Raw genomic sequence first — 23,364 nt, 5'->3', positions numbered from 1 at the left:
CAGACTTCTCATCCTCCACAATCATATTATGCATTATAATACAAGCGGTCATAATATCAGAAAGACGCTCCCTGTCAAAAGGATATATGTCATATGTCCGTCCATTAACAGTGAACTGAACAAGAGGTGTCTCTCCTCGGATATATGCTGAGAAAATAGGTGACCTTTGCAGTACGTTGATATCGTTGCAGCTGCCTGGAAGGCCAAAGTAGGCATGCCATATCCATAGATCATGAGATACTACAGCCTCCAAGATCATGGACGGGTGAACATGCCCTTCCAAGCAGTAGGGCAGTTCCGCCACTCCCAGTGCATACAATCTATGCTACCAAGCATACCTGGGAAACCACGATTCTCACCCACTTGCAGTAGACGAGCCACATCGACAGGGGTTGGAGAACGGATGTATTCCTTCCCAAAGGCAACTATAACAGCACTGCAGAAATGGTAAAGAGCCTCATGAGCAGTTGACTTGCCAATTTGCACATACTCATCAACGGCATCTGCTGGCAAACCATACACAAGTATGCGAATTGCGGCTACCACCTTCTGCAAAGCACTCAATCCTAACAACCCAGTACAATTCTCACATTGCTGGAAGTATCTATCCAGAGACTTAACTGTATTAAGAATGCGGATGAACACGTGACGCTTCATACGGAACCTGCAAGTTTGAAAATGTAAGCAATATACACATATTGACAGAAAGACAAAAATTTGATATGCCATGTTCTATACCTTCTACGAAATTGTCCAGGGGTGTACATAGGGTTGTCAGCAAAGTAATGGCGTATGATCCTTGCCTCTCCATTAGCATGGTCTCTGGGGACAAGTCATCTCACATGTGTTGAGCGGTGGAAGGAGCTCTCTGCATCAATGGTTGCCACCATAGTGTCCATCTCTTCATCGTCGTCATCAAGCAACTCATAATTCGGCTTATCCTCTGCAATCAAGTACTGAAGCAATGTACAATCATCATCCTTTACTGTTTGGTACAGCCGCACAGATTGGCGGGGGAGATCCATGGTGCACAAGATTGACCAGATTTGTCTCCAGCACTGAATCGACAAGCAGAGTTCAGAGTTAAGAGTTCAGACAATGGACCATTTTATAAAGAAGAACAAATCCGAGTTAGCAGCTACCTTTGTAACCTCACGCAGCAGAAGGGGCGCGCGCAGCTGCAAGGAGCAGGCCAAGAACGCGGGGCGGCGGCGGTGGCAACGTGCGCATGCCTGGCCGCGTGGAAGGCGTGGAGGCAGGGGAGGTGCGTGCGTGGCGGCCGCAGCGACGTACGCGTGCGGAGGGCCGCGTGGAAGGCGTGGAGGCAGGGGAGGTGCGTGCGCGCGCAGATGCAAGGGAGGTGCGAGCGCGCGTAGGTGCAGAGGAGCAGCAGGTCGACGACGCGGGCGACGGTGGCAGCGAGCGCGGCGAGGCAAAGGCCACAGTAGCGGCGGATGGAGGATGAAATAGAGGTTACTGTTGCAGGATAGAGTAATTTAAGGGGGTCAAATTTTTTACAGGACTATTGGAATATTCTTTTAGAGGATGATTTATTGGGGTATTGTTGCGGTTAGTCTTATTGTAAACTGTTCTTGTCGTCGCGAGAGTAACACAGTAGTGCACTATAAGTATCCGTTAAAACATGATATATCTGTGTCCGATTCGCTTTTAATATTTTTAATGTGGTAGTTTAAATGGATATGTTTGAATTCCTTTTTATTATTATCCGAATTCTTATTTGTATTCGAAATAAATGTGGATATGGATGGATATCCGATATTGTCTGTATAGTATAATCACTTCTCTATATCATGCAATAAATATATTATCAAGATTTATTTTTGAAACTAAAATATATTTATTGATTTAAATTACTTCAAAATATTTTGTTATAGTTGTTTAATATTTTTATAAACTTTATTTAACTATTAATGTTATTTATTATAATAGCTTTATAAAAAAAATTTAATGAATAATTTTTTTAGATGTGTTATAGTTGATCCATATACATACATATGATTTAATGTTTAATGATGATTTTGTTCTCCCACAATTATTAATAAAGCGAATGGATACTTGTTAATTGTTATCACCCAAAATAAGTGGATAGTAATTCAAGTTCGAGCTATCCATTTTGCATTTGCATTCAATTCGAATTCATATGATAGTAAAAATGTACCAGGTTCTTTGATATCAACGATAAGTGTGTTAGGCTGGTAGCTAGATTGTCATCAAATCGTGCATCTTTTGTTTCCAGACTGATTTGCGTAGGCATAATCATGCCAACCCGAAGCACTGATTGTCGTCTGCCCTTGTCATGTCAGTAAATATATTATTGCTTAGGTCTTGTTTAGTTGCCAAAATTTGGAGTGCCAAAATTATTGAATTAGCACTGTAGCGTTTCGTTTGTATTTGTGAATTATTATCCAAACATTGACTAATCAGGCTCAAAAGATTCGTCTCGCAAAGTACAACAAAACTGTGCAATTAGTTTTTAATTTCGTCTACATTTAATACTCCATGCATGTACCACAATTTTGATGTGACGGGGAATCTTCTTTTTGCATAGTGCTAAAGTTGGGAGTTGGAGGTGAGGATCTAATATATCCCTCGTCAAATCAATCTGTTCCATCGATGATGTTCAACAATATTTATTGTGATCTTTGTTCGCAACGATTATTAGGCCAGTTTTTTTTATCATAACCATTGCCATGGTCAAAAGGGTGGGTTCTATTCCGTTTTTGCCACTAAGTTTGAAAAAAAATGTTCTTATTTTTGTTAGACTCAGTTTTTTTTTATTGTCAATGGAGTCTCTCGCTGAAGTGTGTGGGGCTAGACACAAAATCACGTGAGATGAATGACTTGGTTAGTGGGAAAAAATACAAAACACCCTTATTTACAAAACAAAACTCCACTAAAAATGAATTAGGTAGATAACAGCCGCAATTTGCTTTCCCAAGGGTTATTAGTCATCTACGGTACTCCATTTCGACAAACTTCATCTTTTTATCATATATCTATTCTCTTATTTTGTGTCTTTATGATGCGGGTGATATATAATAAATAGACATTTATGAGGACATATACAATATACACATATATTTATATTTCTTCTAAGCAAGGGGCTAATAGATTGGTATTCTCTTTGGAGCAAAATTAAACTGAAAGGAGTCTAAAACAATAAAGTTGCAAAATAATAAAAAAACGTGTGCTACTTGATAAATTTGTAATAGAGATGTCAAGCAACGAAACACACTCTTAAGTCATACTAATCAATACATGTACAAAGCTTCCCCAGCTGACTTCGGTCAAAATACATGTACAAAGCTCTGCCCTTTAAGGAATTCCGTAATGTGTTTCGTACATGTACAATTATTGCTTTTAAAAGAGGAAATAACCTAAAAACCCTATTTGTGCACATATTTGAGAAGCTGGCAAGTGGGCCATCCACAAGCTAGTGAGCCCGTGATCTATTGTGCCAACTGCCAGATCATATGCTATCACCAAAAAGCCAATCGATGCCAAGCATGCACCCAACCACCCACTACTCCTCTGCTGACACGTGGGTCCCACAGCCTTGTGACTGCGTGTGGGCCCACACAGGGTAGCAAAAAATTGTTTATTAATTTCTTATGGTTATCGCCTGTACTTTTCCTTTTGGTGAAAATTTCCCTTCCCTTTATGACTTTTCTCGCGATTTTCTGAAGTCTCCTTCCTTCCTCGTCGTCTTCTCCCCCGCGGTGAGAGCGAGAGACACAGCGCGTAGGAGGAGAGTGTGTGGAAGCAGCAGCGAGCACGCGGCCATGGCGGGCGGCGCCGGCGCGCGGGACCCGCTCGTCGCCTCCGAGATCCACGGCTTCCTCACCTGCGCAGGTCGACTCGCGCTGCCCCCCGCTCGAGCGCGGGTTTTCTGTTCACCCCTCGCCTCCCTTTTTCTTCTTCTTCTATTATTACTATTTTCCGTACTGTCTGGTGCTGCGATTCCGATGTTCTGGGTTTATGCGTCTTTCCTTCGACGCGGTTCGATTGAGCTCTGGGGCTGGTTTCGTCTGACGCCTGGCACCTGTGGGTTTTCGGGGCTCTTCGAAGTTTAAGTGTTGCAGCTGCTCACGCGTTTCCCCATTTCGGGCTGTATGGGTTTTTCTGTTGGGCGTTGGCGATGATTTGAGCTGTTTTTCAGTCTTGTCGCTTGATTGGAATAGCAGTATTTATGTGATTCTGTTGGAAATTGATCGAATGCGTTGTGGGCGTTTGGCTGCTCATTTTTATCAGTTCACCCATCACCTGGTTCTTTCGGTTTCGTTCCCCAAATTTGGTCTGCCCAGTTTAACGTCTTCGCGATTAGCTTAAGTTTGGTGATTTGGCAGCTCTTGTTATTTGGTTGCTCAATGTCGATAACAGCAATTTATGTTGACTTCTTTCCAATCATGTACTCTTCAAAGACGGAAGCTTTGTGCTGCTTCTAGCACTAAATTTTTGCTTGTGTATGTTGCCTTGGTGGCCGGTGGACAGACTTGAACTTTGACAAGCTGATGGCAGAGGCGGGAACACGCTGGTTCCGGCCCAATGAGATCTACGCAGTGCTGGCCAACCATGCGAGGTTCAAGGTCCATGCACAGCCCATCGACAAGCCAGCGAGTATGTGTTCTTCATTCACCATGAAACCCTGACCTTGCTGCACTCTGCACCTGTGATTGTTTAGTTTCTGTAACTGAATTCATGACAAGTGTGAATAAGAGGGAACATATAACCGAAGTGTGCATGCATGTGTGAAGTACCATGTATAAGATGGTTGTGTTCTTTGAGCTTCTGAGGTTGAATAATTGATTCGTGTGTGTGGAATAAATAGTAGTAGTTATCCTTCAGTTCAAGGCCACATGGTTTGTTGTTTGGAGAGGTACTGCAGTGGCAGATTGGAGATTGTAATTCGGTGCGATCTAGTGCTAGTATTTACATGAGAAGAGATGAATGAATGCACATTTGGTTTTTGTCGTACGAGATAGACCTACATCATTGACTTCAATCACTCTTTTTCTGAAATTGTTTGCGCACAGGAGCCATGTTTTAATTATTAAATGATTTCTTCCGTTCTGTTTGATAATCTTCTGCCTTTATTTTTGCAGCTATGCATCTGATTCTTGTGCATGTCTTTATGTGCTTTAGTTTCTACTCTTCAAATCATATCTGGGATCATAATGGATCAAACATACGCTGAAATGAACATGTTTTTTTATGGTATTGGTTTTAAATCCAAGATTAATTTTACTTGCTATGAATTTTTTCTTTGGTGCTATGTCATTTGTTGTGAAAACACTTCTACTTATTCACATTGACATTGGTCTTTCATTTGCTTACTTTTTCCATGAATTTGCAGCTACTAGACACTAAAACACATTTTCGCTGCTAAGTTATCACTGTAACTTGCATGATCTTCTATAACAACATTAATTGCATGGGGGAATAATTTTATCCTTTTGTGCTCTTGTATCATATTTCTCGCCACCATTATTCCTGTGTTAAGTTATCCCTGCATCTGTGTACATCTGGTTGCACTACCTTTAGACAGTGTCTACATCTTTAAGTCTTGTATTATTCTTCTAGACCCACCGTATTTCTAACAGAAAATTTGTTTGTCATTCCAAACTACCAACAGTTGTAACTTTCTTTTCAATCAGGTGGTACTGTTGTTCTATATGATCGTAAAGTTGTCCGAAACTTCCGTAAAGATGGCCATAATTGGAAGAAAAAGAAGGATGGAAAGACTGTCCAAGAAGCCCATGAAAAATTAAAGGTAATTTGTGCAAATAACTGAAATTGGTTGCTTCCGTATTGTTAAATTTATTATTCTAGTACTCCCACCGTTATTGGTGGTTTGTCTTATTTTGTAGATTGGCAATGAAGAAAAGGTTCATGTGTATTATGCTCGAGGAGAGGATGATCCAAATTTCTTTCGTAGATGCTACTGGTTGCTTGACAAGTAAGATTTCAACCCCAGCTTGCAGGATTATGCTTATACCAATGAACCTGAGAAATGATCGACAGCTCGGTTGCTAGAGCCTCCAGTTGGGAGGCCGCCCACCCAGGCTCGAACCTGGGTGCTCACATGTCATTTGAGTACCCCTAAAGGGTTTGGTGATCCCCTCTCTTAAGATGAAGGCAGGGGGATCTCTTCTTCCCGTGGTCGAGTTTCTTTAACCACAAAACCATATCTTATGTCCTATTGTCCTGTATACGAGCAATCTGATAATTTTTTTCTCATTCTCTTAAGCTAAAAAATAGTTTCATACTAGAACTAGGGTGCTAGTCCGCGGACATCAAGAATTAGCTTTATGCAACAGAATCGATATTTTAGTTTGGTGCTTCATGCCTCTTGCCCATATGCAGACTTGAAACATCCGCAAGGAGTGCGTGGTAAATAAAATAAGTAAATCCAATATCATGAATCGGAAGAAAAGGAAAAGGCCCGACATTGCTTAACTTGGCAAGCCAGAGCACAAAGTTGTAAATTAATCAGATAAATACCAGTATATTTAGATGGATAACTCGGCTAGTTCATAAAAATGCATGTTGTTGTCACATTATGTTCACTTGAGTGGAATAGCTCTGAAAGAAGACAGTTTTGTTGAAGGATTGCATAGTATGAAGTTTATGGTGGCATAAATTTCCTTATATTATTCCACCACAACTATTACTTGAGAATCTTTTGCATTGGATGTCTCAGATGCAAACTTGGATACAAATAGCATGCAAGTTTTTGTTGCTGACACTATTCTTGGCTGTTTCTTATTCAGAGAGTTGGAGCGCATAGTTCTTGTGCATTATCGTCAAACATCTGAGGTTCAGTTCGTTCTTTCTCTACTCATATCTTGTTTCTGTTTTGTAATAAATATTTCTTCTGATTGGGTTAATGAAAGTTGAATTTTTGTGTAGTAAATCAGTAATGCTCCTGAGTTGTAATATGACTTTTCATTGAACATGTGGATTTTGTTAAAAGAAGATGTACTTGTTAGGATATTGTGGAATAAATCTCATAACCTCCTCAAGTATTGATGTTTGACTGCTGAACCCCCTGAACTATAAAACTAACAAAGTAACAAGTTATTGAGCCACTCAAACTATTCAAACCCATCTAAATAACTCCCTAGGTGATTTTGGAGGGCAGTTTTGCAGATGTGGGGTGGTGACGTGGGCAAACTTCCCCTTCACCTCTCTTATATGAACATTGATACTTCAGGGGTTTATGTAGACTCATTCTGGATATTGTTAAGGATGAAGAGAAGGCCTGTTTTAGGAATCGTGTTCTTTGCATTGTTTGCTGTGTTTTTTTGCCTTTTTATATTGCCACGTTGTTGAATGTGGATGTGCAACTGCTTCTGTGGTCTGAATAGCTGGGTCTGCGCAGCTTCTCTTGCCTAGAGGTCATAATGTTGCCTTCGGACCTGAAAGGTCCAAAGAGAAGCGGTTAAAGGACTAGGCTAAACTGGAGAATTATCCTGATAATTAGAACTGGAGGCTGGAGTTTTCAAATCTTCATTCACACTGTTCAATAGTAGTGTTACTTCATCCAAAGGCCTTTTAAGGTTGAAAGAAACTTGGGAATTAATTTGATCACTAACTCTTTTTAACTCAAAACGTTTATTAGAGGAATTAGCTCTTGGGTTGACAAAGCATTATCTGTGAAGAACTTAACTCATATTAAAATTAATTTATCTTCAATCTGGCACATTAGTCGAACCTGGAAAAGAGTCATGAGGATTGCAATGGCTCTTGTCTATATCCTTAGCGTAGTTGGATACAAGTAGCAATAAACCTAAAATGAATAAGGTGCTCTTTTTTCACAAAGACATTTTTTGTTTCTATTGTGCAAGCATTTAGAAAAAAAACTACTTCCTTTGTTCCAAAGTTTAAGGCGATTTAGTTTTGTCCTAGGTCAAACTCCTTTAACATTGACCAAGTTTATAGAAAAATGCACTGACACCTACAACATCAAATTAGTTTCATTAAGTTCACCATAAAATATGTGTTGATAGTGCATTTATTTGGTATTGTAGATCTTAATATATTATCCATAAATTGGTCAAAATTAAAGAAGTTTGACTTAGGACGAAACCATAACATCTTACATTTTGGAACGGAGGGAGTACATGTTTTATTGTGTTCTGTCTGCTAATATATTTTGTATGAAACAGGAAAATGCCATACCACAACCACATATAGAAGCTGAAGTTGCAGAAGTGCCTCCAATCAATATTATTCATTACACATCTCCTCTGACATCAACGGATTCGGTCTCTGCTCGTACTGAGCTATCTTCTTGTGCTGCTGCGGCTGCACCAGAAGAAATTAACTCACATGGTGGCAGAGCGATTTCTTGTGGTGAGACATGCTTAGATCCCAAACATTTCTTAGTTATTAATTATATGTGTCCTTCTATGCCAGTTTCCACGTATATAAGCTTTTGAAAATTTTGAATTATGTAAATACAGTTTTTGATAACGAGACCTGCTTTCCTTGTTAGTGTTTAGTTTATGATACTTTCCTGTAGATGCCAAAATGTTAAATCTGCTCTTTTACATATTACAATTCCAACTTGTATATCTTTATTTTTGAGAGGTATACTAATACTACTGTACCTTTTTTGAGAGGTATACTAATACTACTGTACCTTCTTTGGTGATATTGCAGAAACCGACGATCATGATTCTAGCCTGGAATCGTTTTGGGCAGATCTATTGGAGTCATCTATGAAGAATGATACTTCTGTCCGTGGTGAGTGTTTTTTCTACATAGCCTCAAAAAAAAAAAGTGGTGTACGCTGTCGTAGAGATTGTAATCCTTCTTATTATATAAAACAGGTGGATCTTTAACACCCAATCAACAGACTAATTATGGGATGATGGATTCTGGAAATAATATCTTCAATACCAATGCCACAAGTAATGTAAGTGAGCTAAGTTTGCCACCATAATTTACGGTGTTTGGATTGCAGTTGTACATGAATGAAAACTTGCACGGAATTATTGCTTCTTCACATTGCTAAATGTGGCACGTAATTTCTGCTTCGTTACTTTTTCCTGAGTTTTTTAAGTGAGCCACAGTAATTACAGATTTTTAAATTGCAACCTATATGGTTTTGAAATCTTGCATGAAATTATTTCTTTGCATTGCGAAATTCACATAACTATGTCCCTCGTTTTGCTTCACTGGTTTAGCTGCTTTACTTTTCTTAGTGCGCTTCAATTGTGGCCTTAATTTGCTTATTCATTTAGCCTCCATTCTTTCTTTCCTTCAGTTAATCGCTGCAGTCTCTACTCAGGAATGGTGTATTTATGCACGGGCGTGGGTTCCGATTGCTTGTTTTCTTCTATTTTTGTTTTATCTGCCATGATGGATTGGATGCATTGCTGTTTCCTTTGTTGCAGGCTATCTTTCCTTCACCAGCTAATGTAGTTTCAGAAGCTTATGCTACCAATCCTGGCCTCAATCAAATATCAGAGAGTTACTATGGAGCTCTGAAACATCAAGCGAACCAGTCTCCATCTCTTTTAACATCAGATCTGGATTCTCAATCAAAGCCACTTGCAAATTCTTTGATGAGAACTCCAGTGGATGGTAACATGCCCAGTTATGCGCCTACTAGGCAGAACAGTCTTGGACTGTGGAAATACTTGGATGATGATATTACAAGTTTAGGGGATAATCCAAGCTCAGCCATACCCACCACTCGACCAGTGAACGACGAAATACCCTTTCACATCATTGAGATCTCCTCAGAATGGGCTTATTGTACAGAGGATACAAAGGTTTTTTTTTTCCTTTCATCCCATACTGTGGAAACTTTCTTGTTTTTTCCCCTCTTCAGTTGCTCAGTTCTCACTGAAAATGTTCTACTTCACCCTCATATGTTACAAACCTCTCAAATCATTGTTTGTTTTATCTATCTACCAGTATCATGTATCTCCTGGTTGGTGGACCAGGGGTGGGGGAGGGGTCTGCAATATACTTATTAAATGTCCTAGAGAGCAATTTACATGCATGCTACCAGGGATGGGGGAGGGGTGTGAGTTTATCAGTTTATAGATCAATATTCCATCACTCTACAAAAGTATTAATGCTAACTTAATTGTAGGTCCTTGTGGTTGGATACTTCCATGAGAACTACAAACATCTGGCTGGGACCAATCTGTACTGTGTTATTGGTGACCAATGCGTTAACACAGACATTGTCCAAACTGGCGTTTATCGTTTCATGGCTAGACCACATGTGCCTGGACGAGTGAATCTTTATTTGACTTTGGATGGGAAAACTCCAATCAGCAAGGTTTTGAGTTTTGACTACCGTGAAATTCCTGGCAGTTCAGATGATGATGAACCGAAAAAGTCAAAGCTTCAGATGCAGATGAGACTAGCTCGTTTGTTGTTCTCTACAAGCAAGAAAAAGATAGCACCAAAGTTCCTTGCAGAAGGAAGTAGAGTTTCCAATCTCTTGTCAGCATCAACAGAGAAGGAATGGATGGATATGTTCAAATATGTTACTGATTCTAAAGGCACTAACATTCCTGCTACTGAGGGCTTGCTTGAACTTGTGTTGCGAAATAGATTACAAGAGTGGCTTGTCGAAAAAATAATTGAAGGACAGAAGTCAACAGACCGTGATGATCTAGGACGAGGACCTATACATCTGTGTTCTTTCTTGGGCTATACCTGGGCCATTCGCTTATTTTCTTTGTCGGGATTCTCCTTGGATTTTCGCGATTCTTCTGGTTGGACAGCTCTGCACTGGGCCGCATACTATGGGAGGTATTCTCTATTTTCTGAAATCCCTGACAACTTTACTTTTGCCAACTAACATGAACATAAAAAAATTGAAGAAAATAATGATTTCTTGTATGAGTTCTGGCAACTGGGGTGTGTTTATCACTTTGTTTTTTCTCGAACACGCAAGAGAGCTGTGTATCTTTATATTATAGAGAAACAGGAAAGAGTCCCATACAAAGCAACCTCTTTACCTCTTCTCGGAGATAACAGAAGGTTGCAAACTAACACAAAAAACTTATCACATTTTGTATAAATATAAGATGACCCAACCTTACTACTCACACTATGCCCTCTTCACAACCGGAAAATAACTCCTGGAGTTTATGAGCACCAGCGAAACATCAGAGCCTCAACTCCTCTTCGAAGAAGTGCTGTGCAGTCGGTAGAGAAGGAGCTGCACGTGACAACATGAAAGGGTGGAAAGAAATCATGTCTTGTATGAGTTCTTGCACCTTGGATGTTGTTATATATTATAGAAATCAAACTTAGTTAGAAGTAAGAACTTATAAGAAACCATACCAGTTGGTAGAAAAATATAGACCAAATTTTATTTTCAAAATCTGCTAAGTTACGAATGTCTGAATTAAGTGGATCTCAAAAACTGTGTTTTCTATTAATGGACATCTGATTGACCTTCATGGAGGTTACTATCGTAATAGACAGTATGTTAACTCAGGCACATTTTTGTTGGGACCAATTTATCTTTTATATTTTCAAAGTCATTTGGTGCTAACTTATTTTTATGATCCTTTTGTCAGGGAAAAAATGGTTGCTGCTCTTTTGTCTGCTGGAGCAAATCCAAGCTTGGTTACAGATCCTACTCATGATGACCCTGGTGGACACACTGCTGCTGATCTAGCTGCAAGACAAGGTTTTGATGGCTTAGCTGCATATCTTGCTGAGAAAGGGTTGACGGCTCATTTTGAGGCAATGTCGCTGTCCAAGGATAAGCGATCAACATCAAGGACACAATCAATAAAACAACATTCCAAGGAAGTTGAAAACCTTAGTGAACAAGAACTGTGCTTGCGAGAATCTTTAGCAGCCTACCGTAATGCTGCTGATGCTGCTAGCAATATCCAAGCCGCTCTTAGGGAGCGAACTCTTAAGCTTCAAACGAAAGCAATTCAGTTGGCCAATCCTGAGATTGAAGCAGCTACGATAGTTGCTGCTATGAGGATTCAACATGCATTCCGGAACTACAACAGAAAGAAAGAGATGCGAGCTGCCGCGCGAATACAAAGTCATTTCCGAACATGGCAGATGAGGAGGAACTTCATAAACATGCGAAGACAAGCTATAAAAATACAAGTAAAGCTCCTGTTATTATTGTGTGTTTTTGTTTACTGCATTTCTTTTTCCCAGGGATTCATTTTGCTTATGTGTTGGCAAGCACCAGATGATGCCACCTGAAAAAATTTGCAACCTGTTATCCTGTATGTATCCCATGTAGCGTATAGTCTAATGATTCAAACATCTGCTCAGGCTGCATACCGAGGTCACCAAGTGAGAAGGCAGTACCGCAAGGTAATATGGTCCGTTGGAGTCGTGGAGAAAGCTATCTTGCGATGGAGGAAGAAGAGAAAAGGCCTGCGTGGCATTGCAACTGGAATGCCAGTAGCAATGGTTACAGATGCAGAAGCAGCAAGCACTGCAGAAGAGGATTACTACCAGGTTGGCCGGCAACAAGCTGAGGACAGGTTTAACAGATCTGTGGTACGTGTCCAAGCTCTGTTCCGTTCTCATCGGGCACAACAGGAGTACCGGAGGATGAAGGTTGCTCATGAGGAGGCCAAGGTAAGGATTTCACCCTTGCTGATACTGAATCTCCACACAGGATTTCAACCAGGCACTTGCACATTTGATTAACGTTATAAGTACTACCTAGATTTAATTTTTAGACACTACAATAGCTATTTCTTACGCTTGTGCATGTCATTGTATTTTGCAGGTGGAGTTCAGTCAAAAGTAGTTAGGGCTGGCATACATTGTAGGGGTTGCTAGTTCTTCTAATTCTTGTATATTGGAAGGGACAACCGTAGCTTGCTGATGCTGTACATTTTAGGACCATCTGATGCTTGTGGTCAGGTCTGGCAAATGTACCTGCCGTTAGCCTTCTACTCTTGGTGTGCATTTGGCTGGTTTTTAGTTTGGCGAAAATGGCACTGTGCTTTGTAGGCCTGGGTTTTATGTGGATGCTAGTACAAATAAGGTTGTACATGCTAATAATCAATTCCGCCTGACTATATCCAGGTGAATTGCAGGCAAAATTTGCAATATGTTGGCCAGTTCTTCCTCTCTTTTTGTTTGATAACGATATTTTTTCCTCACGATCAATGCAAAGGAAATAAGGAATCAACAGAATCGTTCGAAGCAATTGTTGAGAACAACAAACGAGCTCAGATCTTGCGTCCTGAATCCTGTTGATGATGAATTCCGATCAAGCGATTCTGAAAAAGTTCGCTTGTGCTGGCTGCACAAGCAGCTGCAGCCGCAGTGCTGCATCAGCAATCTCAACCGAACGGCTTAAGACTGCATGGTTCGCTCGTGGTGCAAGGAGATCGCAGCTGTGGTGCCTCGGGACCGATGGTCATCGAGCATGTAGGCGGCAGCGTGCAGACCCAAGCGTCCAAAAGCAGGAAGAATACCGGAGCCGAGAAAGAAGAAGCAGCGTTCATGGCGGCGTCGATTGGATTAGAGCTGCAGAGAGGGATCAAAGAGGAAGAATGGGGAAGTTCTCCATGATCGATGGGCATGGGCCTGGGTTTGTAGTTGGAAAGAATGGCCAAGTGTGCGATAGGAGTCTACCATGTTGGTAGCAAGGAGTTTTCACGATCTGTGACGTCTACTGGATTTTGAAGGTTCCGGAGCAGCAGCGGCGGCGGCGGGGGCAGGGCGAGCTGCCGCGCGGCGGCGCGCCACTGCGGGCATACGGCGGCGAAGCGGGAGCGGTCTGCGTTGGCCAGGAGGCTAACCTACCAGAGATCGCCGCGGCGCGGCCTCACCGAGGTGAGCTTCGTCTCGTCGTCTTCCTCCTCCAGTCATCCTCGCCCCCGGCGGGGAGTCGCCGACGGTTGTGCGGTGCTGGAGGCGGCGGGGCGAACGCAGAGAGCAACGGAGCCGGCGCTGGGTACGTTCGGTTGACGGATGCCAGCGCAGATGCACGACGACGGGGGCCAGCGGTGGTCGGCGGCGGCGGAGAGGCCTCACCAGTCGTCGTGTCCTTTTTTTCCCGAGAACCCCCTTGATTTGGAGATCCGATATTTTACGAATAACTTCCTAAATTCAATCGTGATTATTAACCGCGATCCGATCTTTTACAAATACACTCCTAATTTCTAATTTGGATCATGACTATTAATCGCGATCCGATTTTTTACGATCCGATTTTTTACATGTAGCACCCTAAGTATTTACAGAAAAGTCCTCCCCTGTACGGCAGCTCCCGGTCGCTCTCCCCTCCCCTCGCGGATCCGCCGGCGCGGAGGGCGGCCGCACCTTCCGTCCCACCCATCCGGTTCCTCCCGCCGCAAACCCAGTTACCCAAGCACTTCCTTTCGCCTTTCCAGTCCAAAGGAGATTCGCCCTCCAGCAGCATCCTCGGCCGTGGCTGCGTCGATGCGGGAACGGCTGCCCGTGCGCAAGCAGAGGCGGCGGAGGACGAGCCAGAGGCATGCTTCGACAGTGAAGGAGAGAGGAGGCGGCGGCCGGTTGATTGGGTGGCGCTGTGCCTATGATTTCATCGCTCTGATGATTTCCAGCTGGAGCAGCTGTTCAAGATCTTCAGCTGTTCAAGATGAAGCTGTCCCCAACGTTCAAGTCCCCCAAGGCGTACATGCCCACGACGTCCGAGAGGTTCCGCTACCTGCCGGCGCCGGTGGTCGGCCTGCTCACCACGCTCCTCGCGCTCGACCCCGCCGGGCAGGCCCTGCAGAGCAGCGTGCGTACCTGATAAATGCTGGTTCAGTTCTTGAGCACATTCTGATGACTGACAGCTCTTGTGGTGTGGTTGCAGTTCTTCAGCACCTGGCCGGCACAAATCAACGGTACATAGAGGCCCAAGGTTAACAATGGCAGCAGCAAGGAGGGATGAGCACACAACTAACTTGTACACCGACATCTCAGCGTCCATGTCTAGAGATTCTTGGGGTATATCTTCCTCCAGGGTGACAGGGACAATTTTCTCAGGCTCGTCGATGGGGCAGAGACAAGATAGTTTAGGCATTGTCAAGGTGACCTTGGAGAACGGGTTCTTCAAGGAGTAGGTGCCATCACATAAGAAGACAAGCCACTCGCCGGAGGAGCTGTGACAGCCCACACTGTCGGGGAACTGGAAGGATTCACTGTGGGGTAAGCTGAAAAAGGTACCATCAGGCGGGGGCAGGCAATGTTGCGTGGTGGAGAAGCTCCAATGGCGGCATACAGCCCCAAAGCGGACACGGTCAGAGTAGGCAGGAAGGCGGCTGAGAACCAGGCCAGCAAGCTCTGTTGGGAGATCTGACCAGGATTGGGGTTGCTCTGCATGTGTCATCTTGAGAAAAGGAATCTGCTTCAGGAAAAAAAAACAATAACTGTGAACCAAACTGTATCCTTGTATCACTGTAAACATAATTAAGGAATACAACAACGGCAAATGGATACAAAGGCTGTACTATAAATACATATCGTTTGCTTGTATCGACTTGGAGATATGGTTATTTGTAAATCTAGCGTGTTAGGTTAGGTGGCTATAGGTTATTAGAGCTGCTCCAACCCAACCTTCCATGCTATCTATGCAGGTGATGATGCTACTGTTGTTTCTAGGCAGCTTTGTCCATCCCCAATGCCCAGACGTCATTTCTTACAGCTCAACAAAAATTAATGCAATTTTACTCGGGTCACCAAGTTTGTGGCACCACAGTTCTACCTGTACAATTTGAGTTTTGCAAAAAAAAAAGAATTTGTAACACCTATTCATACTTAGCACATGGGCACCACAAGTCCACACCTGAATCCAAACATTAGAGACCCAACGGCCAACCCAAAGTACTATATGCATCCATGTATGCAGTATGCCTGTGGTGGTTGATTCAGTGGAGCCAACCAACCCAACCCAACCCCACACCTGAACACAATATAAGAGTACCCCCAAGGCCCCAAGAGATGGCGCCTTTAATCGATCCTCGTATGCCATCCAAACACCCAAATCAAATTACTTGACCCTCCTATCATATGCCTCTAAACCAAGATCAGCAGCCAGCCCCCATTGGAATGATCCAAACCAATGGCGCGGCATAACCTCTAGAAACGAAAAGGCTCGGCCTTTAGAAGAGTGCTGAATGGGCGCGTCCAAAATCCTAACAAAATCCAAGGAAGAAAAAAAAAGTGCCAGACCATATAGCACCAACCCACTTCAAGATTGGGGCTTTCGTGGTTACCAGCTCAGAATCTGTCGCCACGCAGTCGCCGAACGGCGGCGGGGTTAGCGAAGTGGCCGCTCTCACGCAGTCACGCTCGCCTCGCTGGACTGCTGGGTGCGTGCGTGTGATGGAAAAAGAGTCGAGGGAAATGACGATTTTTTTAATTTTTATTATTTTAGTATTTTGCAAAAATACATGGTCTACCAAAAAAATACAAATCTATACTTATACCGCCGTTCGAAACGGCAGAAGGTGTATTGTAGCAACCTACCACCGATTCAACCGGCAGTAAGTTCCCTCCTCTGGGCAGTACACTTTCAAAAAATGGGTAGTACACTTTCAAAAAATGGGCAGTACACTTTCTACAATTTTTATATAAAGTTTATCTCCATCTGAATTCATATGAATTAGTTATGATTTTTTGAAAGTGTACTGCCCTAGAGGAGGGAAGTTACTGCCGGTTAGGAACTGGTATAGTTTGCAACGTTTTTTTAGTAATATATTTTTTGCAAAATACTAAAATAAAAAATAAAAAAAATCCGAGACGACCCAAGCAAGACTGGGAAGCTGGGCCATAACCTATGGGCCACGAGGTCCGAACTGTGACCATGGAGGCCCATAATTCTTTTTTTTTACGAAAAAAGATATGTTGCATTTTTTGTGAGAAGAATTGTTGCTAGAGATGCTGTGTGCATTGTTATTCAATAATTTCCTCTCAAAAATATTATTAGTGGATTTTTACAATGGTTGGAAAAAACGCACGGTATTTTACTTGAATAATTTGTTGGTTTTGCGTTCCACCAAAGAGTTTTGGAGCCCCAAATTACTGGAACGGATCAGATGATTAATTCCAGCAACGGATCAGATGTTCAAACCATGCATGTCCATGACATGAGACGATGTACAATATGCGATAACGAACAATGCATGGATAACGGCGCCCGATTCCTAGAAGTTCTTGGTCGCCTGGTATGTCTTGCCGAACTGCCAGTCCCGCGGCATGACGTGCCAGGAGGTGGCCTTGCGGTGGTCGCCGTTCATGACCCTGAACGTGAGCGACTCGCCGGTGAGGTCGACCTCCGTCGTCCACAGCTGGCCCCAGCTTCGCTTCATCGGCGTCCACTTGACGCGCTTGTTGCCCTTCACCGTCAGCGCCACCACGTCCCCCTCGCCGCCCACGTTCGTCACCATCACCATGTTGTAGTTCTTGTTCCCCGTTATCGTGTACCGGATCCCGCCTTGCCTCACGCACGCCACTCTGCAGCAGGAGACGATGTGTCAAATGAAGGTCAAATGCAACAATGTAATGCAATGCAAGGTTGGGTTGTGCCTGCGGTAGGAGATGGGCACGATGCCGGCCTTCTCCTCGGCGATCTGGAGGAACGCCGGCATGGTGAGGTCGAAGTGCTCGCCCTTCTGCCCGCTGACCGGCGGCGGGGCCTGGTTCGTGGCCGTCACCACCACGGACTTGCCGGTGCTGGCGGCCTCGCCCTCCGCGCCCTTCACCTCGTAGCAGGCGCCGCACCCGGCGCCCTGGGCGTACAGCGACGGGCCCACGGCCGCCGTCAGCTCGCCGTAATCCTTGGCCAGCGCGTCCTTGTACCCGCACGCGCCGCCATCCGTGGTGCCGGACCCGTCGCGCCCGCCGTAGAACGTCGCGTGCCCGTCCGTCCACGGGCCGCCCTTGAACTTGCCGTGGTTTACGTGGGGCTTCGCCTCCGCGACGCCGGCCAGCAGCGGGAGCCCGACGAGCAGCAGCGACGCGAGGAGAGGCGCCATTGTTGTTGTCCGCGACGAACCGGACATGGATTAACGGCTGGACAATCAACGAGGTAAATCTAGAAAGCTACATGATCATATATACACACGCACCGGGCGCCGCATGAATCTGCCATTTTTAGATGCATGGTTGTGAGGCGGACGTGCCATGGAGATACGAATGGCTTGGAGCAACAGGAGGACGTTCGGCAGCTTGACAAGAGCCAGAACGATCGTTGACCTGGATTATTTAGGGCTCTTCTCCTCGAACAATCAGCCAATCAGGTCCGTCATGCTCCTCGTGCTTTTCCAGCGGTCAACACCTAGCTAGTCAAAATAGAAGGGTCTTGTTAGGAAATGGACGGAATGGTCAAAGTAGAAAACTGAATTATGCTTAATGAGGAAACGGCCCACCTTACAACCGGGAGGCCTAAAAAATTATTCGGCCCAACAGTCCAGTGTTGGCCCATCCGGAGAAGCTCAAAGTAGTAGACAGTTACGAGCTTGATCCTGGCCGTCCACTCCAAGAACACCACGCGATCCCATCCGTCCACCCGGTGCCCCCTCCCTTCTCCCACCACTCCCACCCTCGCGCCCGCCAGGAGAACCCGCCGCCGCGTCCACTGCCACCACCGTCACCGCAGGCGGCCGAGAAATGGTAAGGTCCCGACCCGAATCCTTCCGCTCCGACGGCGCTTCTCGAATCGATCGCTACTCCTGTGCTTATGCTTCTATCTTTTGGTTGGATGGATTTGTTGTTGTTACTGTAATTTTCGCTTCATGTTTAGGTGGATTCGTAAGGCGCTAGGTGGTTTAGCATGTTGTTTAGTGCATCGCGATATTGTGTTTTGCAATGTGCTGATGGGATTGTGGTTTGTTGAATCCTCTGCCACCGTGAGCGGTTCGGGGGCGCGAACTGCGGAGTGCGAGGAGCTGGGGTTCGCCGGCCTTGCCCTCTCCTTCGACTGCGAGGAGTAGTGATGATCTAGATCGAAATGTTCATTTGCGTTGCTTGCCACTGGGAAATTGTCTTTCATTAATCCCAAAAACCTAACTAGTGTGGTTAGATATGATTTTGAGACCACAGACAAACGTCAACTTAGGAGGTTGTTTGATCAGCACACTGAGTATTGGTGGATTTGAGATTCCAGCACAATTATTTCTCCATGCAGTTCTCTGTTCGTTGTTTGTTCAATGAAGCTTCCAACAGGCTGTGTAATTAAATGTCTCTGTTAGTGGGATGCTTTATGAACTCTCCATACTGTAGAGACGCCTACCCCTAGCTCAACAGTACAGTCATGTTGGTGTAGGTTATGAATCCTCACTGTTTGGGTTTGTTGTTTTGTTAGTCTACCTAGGAGCATTCTAAGGTCTACAAACTGGTGTTATCAAGATGCTCTCTATATATTTCGAATGTTCTTTGTTCTAAAAGGGAGCATTCTGATCCTAGAAGGATTGGAAAGGTCATTCATTTTGCCAACTCAATTCTTAATTTAAAAGATTGTACTTAGTAAGTTTGTTTATTGCTTACTGGGATGAAATATGTTTTAAGTTGCTCCATGCCTCTATTGTTGCATAATGATTCAAATTTCCTGGATTGCGGAATGCATGTGTACTTCTTAGTCTGTTCATGATTTGAATCTCGTCTTGTATAGCGTCGTTGTTCTGGTAAATTGCCTGGACAGGGTTTAGTAGATCTATGTTAACGTGCGCATATCTATGGTATCTCTACAATCACAATTTTGTCTCTTTGTTGATGAACATCTGTTGATAGATATCCTAATGTCTTCTGCAGCTGGCCTGACCAAGCAATATTTTTCTGTGAGGCCTGTCTAGGCCCTGAAACCCTAGAGAAAGGAAAGAAGGGGAAAGGGACGGAGGTTCACGTGAGCCCGTGATGGAAGCCATCCTCCACATCTCTTTCTAACTGCCTCTGCATCCGACCACTGTTCCACTACAGAGAGTTGGCATGGCTACAACATCGCCTGCCTTCACTGGCAACCTGAAGGTTAGCTCATCATCTCTCTCTCTATAGCAGTACTCCGATTCCCACTGCTAGAGCCTTCTCCATCTCATACACACATTTCACCTTCACTTTACACACCAAGCGCAACTAAGTAACAGTAACCTTTCCCTCACCCATTTTAAAATATATGATGTTTTTTATAACTAATTAGTTGCTCTAAACGTCATAGATTTTAAAATGAAGTAACAACAAAAATTCTATCCATAAGGTAAAGGATTTAAGGAATAAGTTCGGTATTTTATATGATAGGTAAATAATTAGTCAAGAAAATAAGGTAATTGTATACCAGAAAAGGAGGGCCCATCTCTAACACACCCACCCCAACACATGCATTCCCTTTTTTTGTTAGTAGTGCATATTCTAACCTGAGAGCTCAATATTCCCAAGGAATGCACATAATGCCTTGTGCCTGAGCAATGGCGCTGCACCTGGAATGCCTCTGCGCTGTGCCTTGCTTCAAGCCTTCAATGCTCCTTGGAGTAGAATCCCTAAATAACTATCAGCGCAAATCATTTTTTGCACCCTATGTTTTGTTCCCTAAGTCTGAACTACTGGCAGTAAAAGTTGTTTGATGTTCCCCTTTTTGAACTGTGCAGAAAGCACTTGCAGGTTTGAGAAGAATCAATTTAGATGGGTTGCGGTGGCGTGTATTTGATGCGAAGGGTCAGGTTAGGATTCTTCTACTGATTTCATTTGCAAGGATGGATGAACTCATCGGAAAAAAAAAGGTTTAAGTGGTATGCTTGTTTTGTCTGTGTGATAGGTGCTTGGACGATTGGCATCCCAAATTGCTGTTGCGCTTCAAGGCAAGGATAAGCCAACCTATGCACCACATGTAGAAAACGGAGACATGTGCATTGTACTTAATGCAAAGGATATCAGTGTTACAGGAAGGAAAATGACTGATAAGATTTACTACTGGCATACAGGGTTAGTGAAGCTGAATAAAAAAAAGCTTAATACTTTACTTCTGAGTCTTTGTATTAACTTGTTATCTTACGCGTTTACTCCTCAATAGGTATATTGGCCATCTTAAGGAAAGGAGGCTCAAGGACCAGATGGAGAAAGACCCAACTGAAGTGATTCGCAAAGCTGTCCTGCGCATGCTTCCCCGCAACAGATTGCGTGATGTAAGTAAAACCTCATTTATCTTTTATTCTGCTATCCAGGATTAGTCATGGACTCAATTGTTTATTGTGCTGAATAATTGTGTTAATGCTTGCTTTATTTTCTGTTGCAAACATTGTTATAATTGGTTAACTATTGCACATTCATCCTCATTTTGATACTTTTCATGCATTAACTATAGTAATGACTATTATCAATGTTGGGAAGAGACTAGTCACTTTATCTTGCATTGGTGAACAATTGATGATGGTAACTTTCTTATTACTCATTGAACCATGAGATTCCAGCCTACAAGCTTAATTATCTGTACTTTGCCACTGATCAATAGCTGCTAGAGAGAATTTAATTGTCTGTACTTTGTCACTCCTGGATTATTAACTTTGGCCACTTTCTTGCCTTAGCTGATCTGCTCGATGATTTATCAAATGTTGTTACTGTTGTGTTGTAAACATTGGTTAACAGAAGATACATTGATGAACAAATTTGGTAGTACTTCATATTATTTGATTCTTTTCCGAGGCGCTCTTACAGGTGGTTGAGATTCCGTACAAAGTTGTGATGTTGTGTTTGTCTACAGTTTGGCTTGTGTATTTCAGAACATTATATTGATTTAGAAATCATGTCTCTTTTCCCTTTTGATAGAATCATAGCATTATATTGATCTAGAAATCATGTCTTGTCCCCCTTTTGATACCATCAATGTGCTTCTCATAGTAATGCAACTTAACATATACTGTTCTGATCCTCCAGGACAGGGACCGCAAACTGAGAATATTTTCTGGAAATGAGCATCCATTCCATGATCGCCCTATTGAGCCTTTTGTGATGCCACCACGGCAAGTACGTGAGATGCGCCCCCGCGCAAGGCGTGCACTGATAAGGGCCCAGAAGAAAGAGCAGGCAATCAGAGCAAAGGAGGAAGAAGGTACGAAGAATGCCGAGATCACTGCATAGGTGCATTCTGATGTGTATTTGCACACTGCAAATCTTTCCAGATTCCGTTTTCGGAGTGCCCCTAGTTTCTTTGACATGTAGTGTTGAGTCGAATATATGCACTAGAACCTGGGAACTAGCAAAACTAATTCTGAATCCCTTTTGTATTTTAAGACCATTTAACTCAAACCTTGTCTCAGCTGCACTGTCTGAGTGAATAAGATCGTCCTCTGCTTTGTTCAACTTCTGATCTCAGATGCAAAAGTCCATTTGAAAACGTACCATGCGGCAAACTTGAAGGTGGGTAGTCTGTATCCAGAGAAAGTATACCATGTCGTGAGCTTTTGAATGTGTATCCACATCCATAGCAGAAATGAAGTGAGTTACCAGGTGTTGGTGCTAAAATTGGGCCAACACATGAACGAACTTGAATGTGCGGTGCGTGAAGGGGCTCTTTGTAGCTCCTCTGCTCGGGCCGGTCAGATCGGTCTCGCTGGGAAGCTCGGCGAGGATCCAACAGGCGCCTGCCGGGAGGGACCTCGTCAAAGCAGGTGCACTTTGGGTCCTCGTCGGGCTCCCCGGCGAGACCGGTCTAACCAGCCTACCATACCGGTCTAACCGATCTATGCAGAGGAGCTGCAAGGAGCTCCGCGCGTCGCACATTCGAGTTCGTTCGTGTGTTGGCCCAATTTTAGCGCCAACACATTTTGACGACTCCGCTGGGGAATAAGGTGTTTCGGCTTCGATAGCTGAAATCAAGTCCTAGCAATTGGCATCGCTCGAAGGGTTTCCCTCAACAACAAATTGAAGAATCTGATCCGGAATTCATGGAGACATTCGAAAGAATGTATGATTCATGCTACCGGAAGACAGATCGAGGTATGGTACAAATTAAAGAATTACCGACATATCATGATGTACTTGGAGAGATGCAATCTTCTAGTACTTTGTCTGCTTTTAATTCTGCTATTGTCAATGCCATACTCGATGATCCTGAAAGCACGGATGAGTGTTACTCAAAAGTTGGCTATTAATGAAAAGTCGGCTAATGATCCTGGCAAAAAACTGCCAACAAATGATGTTGTTGGCCAAGATCCAGTTCGACCGTCTCTAACCGAAGTTCCTGGTCCAGAGCCCTCTAGCAAGAGCATAGAAACCATATCTAGTACTTCCATGCTCGGGAGGCAATAAAACAAATCTAAAGGTGCCGGTTCTACCAAGACCGGTCCGATCGGTTTGCACACCGATCGAACCGCTTCTTTTGGGGTTGCGCAAATAAATCAAAACTAAAGATGGTTAAAC

General features: G+C 43.6%; 3 protein-coding genes across 3 annotated transcripts; 2 read left to right on the top strand and 1 right to left on the bottom strand.

Moving 5' to 3' along the window:
* The first annotated feature begins 3,689 nt into the window (after nucleotides 1–3,689).
* Nucleotides 3,690–13,114, top strand: LOC117843601 (calmodulin-binding transcription activator CBT). Its single transcript, XM_034724251.2, has 13 exons — nucleotides 3,690–3,873; nucleotides 4,513–4,638; nucleotides 5,676–5,791; nucleotides 5,889–5,977; nucleotides 6,792–6,837; nucleotides 8,190–8,376; nucleotides 8,686–8,769; nucleotides 8,856–8,941; nucleotides 9,423–9,803; nucleotides 10,130–10,800; nucleotides 11,577–12,129; nucleotides 12,304–12,615; nucleotides 12,770–13,114. The coding sequence occupies exons 1-13, from the start codon at nucleotides 3,804–3,806 to the stop codon at nucleotides 12,788–12,790; spliced, it is 2,742 nt and encodes a 913-aa protein (XP_034580142.1). The 5' UTR covers nucleotides 3,690–3,803; the 3' UTR covers nucleotides 12,791–13,114.
* A 4,051-nt stretch (nucleotides 13,115–17,165) lies between these two features.
* Nucleotides 17,166–18,023, bottom strand: LOC117841933 (expansin-A26). Its single transcript, XM_034722258.2, has 2 exons — nucleotides 17,548–18,023; nucleotides 17,166–17,475 (listed from the first exon to the last, which is right to left on the bottom strand). The coding sequence occupies exons 1-2, from the start codon at nucleotides 18,021–18,023 to the stop codon at nucleotides 17,166–17,168; spliced, it is 786 nt and encodes a 261-aa protein (XP_034578149.1).
* A 449-nt stretch (nucleotides 18,024–18,472) lies between these two features.
* LOC117842243 (uncharacterized) lies at nucleotides 18,473–22,305 on the top strand. The gene is made up of 6 exons (XM_034722619.2): nucleotides 18,473–18,633; nucleotides 19,771–19,983; nucleotides 20,598–20,669; nucleotides 20,765–20,931; nucleotides 21,020–21,131; nucleotides 21,880–22,305. Exons 2-6 carry the CDS (start codon nucleotides 19,945–19,947, stop codon nucleotides 22,081–22,083), a joined length of 594 nt encoding a protein of 197 aa, XP_034578510.1. The 5' UTR covers nucleotides 18,473–18,633; nucleotides 19,771–19,944; the 3' UTR covers nucleotides 22,084–22,305.
* The last annotated feature ends 1,059 nt before the right edge of the window (nucleotides 22,306–23,364 follow it).

This window comes from Setaria viridis, chromosome 2, assembly GCF_005286985.2.
Source record: "Setaria viridis chromosome 2, Setaria_viridis_v4.0, whole genome shotgun sequence".
NCBI classification, from domain to species: domain Eukaryota; kingdom Viridiplantae; phylum Streptophyta; class Magnoliopsida; order Poales; family Poaceae; genus Setaria; species Setaria viridis.
This window is presented reverse-complemented; position numbering and strand designations above follow the sequence as displayed.

Coding starts and splice junctions, on each gene's coding strand:
- LOC117843601 (XM_034724251.2), top strand. CDS start 3,804: ATGGCGGGCGGCGCCGGCGCGCGGGACCCGCTCGTCGCCTCCGAGATC. Junction 5,978..6,791: donor TGCTACTGGTTGCTTGACAA/GTAAGATTTCAA, acceptor TTTCTTATTCAG/AGAGTTGGAGCGCATAGTTC. Junction 8,377..8,685: donor TGGCAGAGCGATTTCTTGTG/GTGAGACATGCT, acceptor GTGATATTGCAG/AAACCGACGATCATGATTCT.
- LOC117841933 (XM_034722258.2), bottom strand. CDS start 18,023: ATGTCCGGTTCGTCGCGGACAACAACAATGGCGCCTCTCCTCGCGTCG. Junction 17,476..17,547: donor GTGCCCATCTCCTACCGCAG/GCACAACCCAAC, acceptor CTCCTGCTGCAG/AGTGGCGTGCGTGAGGCAAG.
- LOC117842243 (XM_034722619.2), top strand. CDS start 19,945: ATGGCTACAACATCGCCTGCCTTCACTGGCAACCTGAAG. Junction 20,670..20,764: donor TATTTGATGCGAAGGGTCAG/GTTAGGATTCTT, acceptor TCTGTGTGATAG/GTGCTTGGACGATTGGCATC. Junction 21,132..21,879: donor CCCGCAACAGATTGCGTGAT/GTAAGTAAAACC, acceptor CTGATCCTCCAG/GACAGGGACCGCAAACTGAG.